The sequence below is a fragment of the Myotis brandtii genome, unplaced genomic scaffold, assembly GCF_000412655.1.
Source record: "Myotis brandtii unplaced genomic scaffold, ASM41265v1 scaffold1234, whole genome shotgun sequence".
NCBI lineage: Eukaryota > Metazoa > Chordata > Mammalia > Chiroptera > Vespertilionidae > Myotis > Myotis brandtii.
Window position 1 is genome coordinate 479,458 of NW_005354309.1, and position 5,000 is coordinate 484,457.

At 53.2% G+C, this 5,000-nt stretch overlaps 1 protein-coding gene and 1 long non-coding RNA gene across 7 annotated transcripts in view; one reads left to right on the forward strand and one right to left on the reverse strand.

The window, feature by feature from the left end:
- Positions 1 to 1,263, forward strand: part of LOC102247781 — a 6,015-nt gene extending 4,752 nt beyond the window's left edge. For 2 of the 3 annotated variants that reach the window (XR_001360729.1, XR_001360728.1), the window contains exon 3: positions 1,188 to 1,263. This is a non-coding gene — a long non-coding RNA (uncharacterized LOC102247781). The remainder of the gene's footprint in view (positions 1 to 1,187) is intronic. The other variant, XR_313183.2, reaches the window with a different exon arrangement.
- The window catches only part of PDE4A (phosphodiesterase 4A, cAMP-specific), a 42,997-nt gene continuing 38,164 nt past the window's right edge, over positions 168 to 5,000 (reverse strand). For all 4 annotated transcript variants that reach the window (XM_005859180.2, XM_014533959.1, XM_005859181.2 and 1 more), the window contains 2 exons: positions 4,584 to 4,766; positions 168 to 1,963 (listed from right to left, as the gene is read on the reverse strand). In XM_005859180.2, coding sequence (XP_005859242.1) covers positions 1,283 to 1,963; positions 4,584 to 4,766 — 864 coding nt within the window. In that variant the 3' untranslated portion in view covers positions 168 to 1,282. The remainder of the gene's footprint in view (positions 1,964 to 4,583; positions 4,767 to 5,000) is intronic.

Genomic DNA, 5,000 nt, shown 5'->3' on the forward strand with positions numbered 1-5,000 from the left:
TTGGGCTACAGTACCATGTGCTCAGAATTGAAGGGGTGGGGGCAATGAGAGAGGCTCCACCCCACCCATCTACAGAACCAGGGGAGTAGGGGCGAGGGAAGAGGGGGTCCTTCCTTCCAAACAGTCCCCCATGGCTTGGAGAGAAATGGCCTTGCATCTGTCTGTCATATTGCTTGGGGAATAGTTAAGGGAGAGTGCGCAGCTTGGCAAGGTGGAACAAAGGAGAAATGACTTTGGTGCCAGGGTAGGGAAGGAGGCCCAGAAAGGGAATGTGGGTGTACACCATTATTGCTTCCTCCTAGGGCAAAGGGTCAGGGAGGGGGGCAGGAGGATGCTGGGGGGATGCCTAAGATGGGGCTCTGGGTCTGGCCCCGCCCCACCCAAGGTGCAGGTGGGAGCCACTGCAACCCTCTCCTATGGCCATGAGAATCATTAAGGCAGAAACAAGAGGAGAAGCAGCTGGAAGAAGGGGGTGCAGCTTGGAGCTGTCCCCCCAAAATGGAGAAAAGTCAAACGGAACCCAAAGTGGAAGGGGACGGGGGTGGCAAGTGGATCAGGCCCTCCTCAGAGCGCAGACCCCAGGCTGGTGGTGCAAATGTCCCCCTCACACCTTCCCCTCCCAGCATCCTAAGTTGTACAGCATCCCCAAGCCTGTCCCCGAGTCAATATTGCCAGGTTTGTGCAAAATGAGGTGGAAGACTTGGCGGGGAGGCAGTGAGCCTGAGAGGGGCTGGAGCTGGGGCCTCTCACAGTGACCCGCCGCACTGGGCCCCTGCCCAGAATGGCTATTCCCTGGCTGGATTCTAGAAACCCTCCAAATTTAGGAAGAGCCTGGAAGGAGACCTTATGCCTGCTTGGGCTCAGGTGGAGAGCCCACAGAGGCTGGAAGACTGGGCCTGGGGCCTGGGAGGGGCGTGGGGTGGGGTTGGAGATGGACCAGGGGAGCCGGGAACAGGAGCATCTACAGTTGCTGTGTTTCATCCTGTTGTTTTTTTTTTTCCCTGTTTTTTTTTTTTTTCTAAAAATGTAACAATGAAAATTCCAAAAATAAAACCCCTTCCAGAACCTCAGCCCCTCCTTCCCCAGGCCCCACCTCCGAAATGTGCCCTGTGGGTTGGGTTGGGGGGGGAAAGGGGAAAAAAAGAAAAGAGAAAAAAACCCCACTTTTCTGTTTTCTTTTTTCTCAGGAGGCCGAAGAGTCTTTGAGGCAGTGAAGGAGGCAGTCGGGGGACGATGGTGGTGAAAGGAGGCAGGAAGGGTAAGAGGGTGTCGAGGCTGAGGCTCAGGTAGGGCCTCCAGCAGACCCCCACCCACCAGGGGCTGGGAGTGTGTGTGGGTCCTCGCCCAATGTCCCAGTGCAGGCACAGCACGCCCTCTTGGCAGCCTGATGCTCTTTCTGGGCCCCCACCTCGGCTGCCATGGAGGGGAGGCCCAGGAGGCCCGGGGCAGCCTCTGGAGTGGGTGGGGTCCTCAAGGCAGGCAGAGCGGGCCTCTCTGGAGACAGGGCGTGGGGGCTGCTGCAGCCCATGGCATCCACCAACGCATCTGGGGATATGGACTCGTCCTGGCCCACAGCCACACTGTCTGCTTGCTGTGTCAAGGACATTTCCTCTACGTCCACCTCGGTGGATGCGTCTTGGCCATCGACATCCAACAGTTCCTCCGCTGGGGATGCATCCTGAGCCATGAATAATTCCTGCACCTCAACTGCACCCAGGGCAGAGGACGCCTCCTCCTCCTCCTCTTCATCCAGCGTCAGCTCAAACTGGAACTTATCAGGTGGGGTTGGGTGGTCCGGCCCCTCCGGCTCCTCCTCAGGCGGTGGCGACGGGCTCTGCCGAATGGCGCTGTAGTACCAGTCCCGGTTATCTTCCAATGTGTCTAGGATCTCCTGGGCATCTGGGTGGACCAAGTCAGCCCATGTCTCCCACAGTGGGTGCACAATATAGTCGATGAACCCCACCTGGGGAAGGGAGAAGAAGGATAATGAACCTGTGGCCACAGTGGTAAAGATGGCCCCGCCATGCTGAGGGATCTAATAAAAGTTAAATGTTGATACCATGTGACCCAGCAATCTTGCTTTTCCAAATCCACCCTGGAAAAATTCTTGCATAAATAACAAAAAAGAACCATATGAGATATAAACAAAAACTGGGAACACCTCCATATGTACATCAGTTGGGGATTTTTTTTTAATGTGGTACCCACAGATATTCATAATGGCATTTTTTGCAACAAAGAAAAACTGGAAATAACTTCATTGCAGGCTGAGACTAATATCATCTTCCCTACTTTTAGTGGATTTTTTTTTCTTGGGGGACACAATGCTTCCACTGAAAACTACATTTCCCAGTCTCCCTTGCAAAGAGAGGGTGTCAACAGCATCTGTGATCATGAGAGGCATCCCTGAGGATAGAAGCCCCATTCTTTCAATGGTAGAAGAGAAACACTGAAAGCTCCAGGTACCTGCCAATTTTGTGGAGCCATAGAGAGCCAAATTCCCTTTCTCTAGATTTTCCTTGTATAAAAGAAAAAAGAAAGCTTTGTTTTGTTTGAGTCACTGTGAATTTCTAACTCCTAAACACTTAAATGTCTATCAACGGAAATGACCACACAAACCATTATCTACATACATCTATGGGAACACTATACAGTAGCGAAAAAGGGTGGGCTAAATCTGTTTGTAATAGCTTGGACAGATTTCCAAGTCATTGTTAAGAAGAAAAGGCAAGCTGTATCAAATGAGTATATCCTATCTAATATGGAGGGAATATGCTAATTGACCCTCATGCCATCACAAAGATGGTGGCACCCACAGCCAATAAGGAGAGAATATGCTAATTGACTGCCCCGCCCTCAAAGATGGTGGTGCCCACAGCCACAAGATGGCAGCGCCCAGTCCCCTCAGCCCCGCCGGGGCGGCAGGTGCATGGCAAGGCCAGGTCTGGCTGCTCCGTGCGCCTGCCTCCGGAGTCCCCCAGTTCCCTCATCCCCCCAGCCGCCCAGGACCGGCCTGAGGCGCAGGTAACCAGAGCCGGCTGAGGCTTGCGCTGCCAGCAGTGGCAGCAGCAGAGGTGTGACGGCCCCCCCATCAGGTCGCCTCCCGCCCCCGAAGGCTCCTGGACTGTGAGAGAGGGCATGCCGGGCTGAGGGACCCCCCCCCTCCAGTGCATGAATTTTCATGCACCAGGCCTCTAGTATTTATATAATTTATCTTTTTCAAAAAGCTAAACCCACGACCACTGCTGATAAGTTGCCTTTGAAAATCTATATATATAAAAGCCTAAGAAACTGTTCAACCATTCTACTGGTAGCTATGATGCACACTGACCACCATGGGGCAGACGCTCAACACACAGACATGGAAACATGGAACAGATCGATGAATCTCAGAGGGAAGGGGGGAGGGGGGAGGTTGGAAAGGGATTAACCAAAGATCTTATATACATACTAGAGGCCCAGTGCACAGATTTGTGCACCAGTGGGGTCCCTCGGCCTGGCCTGCAGGGATCAGGCCAAAACCAGCTCTCCGACATCCCCTGAGGGGTTCCGGATTGCAAGAGGGCGCAGGCCAGGCCAAGGGACCCCACCAATGCACGAATCCGTGCACCGGGCCTCTAGTAACTATATAATAAAACTATGAAACTGGCTTTCATCAAGTGTGGGGATGATGTGCAGGCCCAGGAGACATTTGAAAATGTCTGGAGACATTTTTGACTGTTATGCCTAGACAGGGGAGGGTGTTCCTGGCATCTAGTGGGTGAAAGCCAAGGGCGCTGCTCAACACCATAAGATGCACAGGACGCCCCCACCACAGAGAATGATCTGGCCCCAACTGCCAACACAGCCAAGCTGGGTAATCCTGGCCTAGAAGGGCACACACACCGAAGTGGAAAAGGTGGGTCTCACTGGGAGGAGACTAGATGTGGGGAGGGGGAGAACCTCTTACATTCACACCTAAGTGCTGAGTTTTTATGAGAGGGCACTCCTGTCCCTCTTGTTAAATTAATCAGCACATGTAGACAAGTCAATGCATCTCATTTCAAAATCCTCTAAAAGTCGGGGACCGTATCACTGGCCAAGTTAGGATATCAGAAACAGGTTGAATCAGCATAAGGCCTGTAACTAAGGGCCGGCTAAGTATTACTGATCCTATGGCAGTTGCTGCAAATGAGTTAGAACTGTCTGAGGATGTGTGTGCCAGAGGCTCAGTTTGGTTGTTCTGTGGAGGAGAAAATGCTGTGTATTTCCCATCAAGATAGAAAAGAATGCCCTGCCAGCATGGCTCCGTGGTTGGGCGTTCACCTATGAATCAGGAGGTCGTGGTTCAATTCCCGGCTCGGGTTGCTGGCTGGATCCCTAGTGTGGGGTTTGCAGCCAATCAATGAATCTCTCTCATCATTGATGTTTCTATCTCTCTCTCCCTCTCCCTTCCTCTCTGAAATCAGTACAAATACATATTAAAAAACAAACAAACATCGAAAGAAAAAGAACAAAGACTTGAAGTTGTGGAGGAGCAGGTCAGGACCTTCTGGGCCTGAAGCTCCAGGCGGATGGGGGGAGGCTGGTGCCCTGCACTGTACCTGAGACTTCTCCACCGAGGCTGTGTGCTTGTCGCACATGGGGCTGATCTCCATGCCGCGCTCCCGCTCGCGGTCGCCCTGCTGGAAGAACTCGGCCATGATGCGGTCTGTCCACTGGCGGTACAGGTCCAGCGGCTTGGTGGGGTTGCTGAGGTCCGCACAGTGCACCATGTTCCTCAGGACCTGCACGGGGCACGGGACCTTCAGAGGCCATGCTCCTCCTGTCCCAGTGGGAGGCTTCAGGCTTCCTTACCTTCCCCCCTTGGGGGGAGAGTGGGTAAGGGGAAGATGCAGAGAGACAGAGCAATAAAGAGGAAGATGAGTGGGGAAAGGAGGGAGGAGATAAGAAGGGGTTAATGGAGGAAAGGGCAGAGGGAAGGAGGAAAATGGAGGGAGGTGTGGGGGAGATCGAGAGAG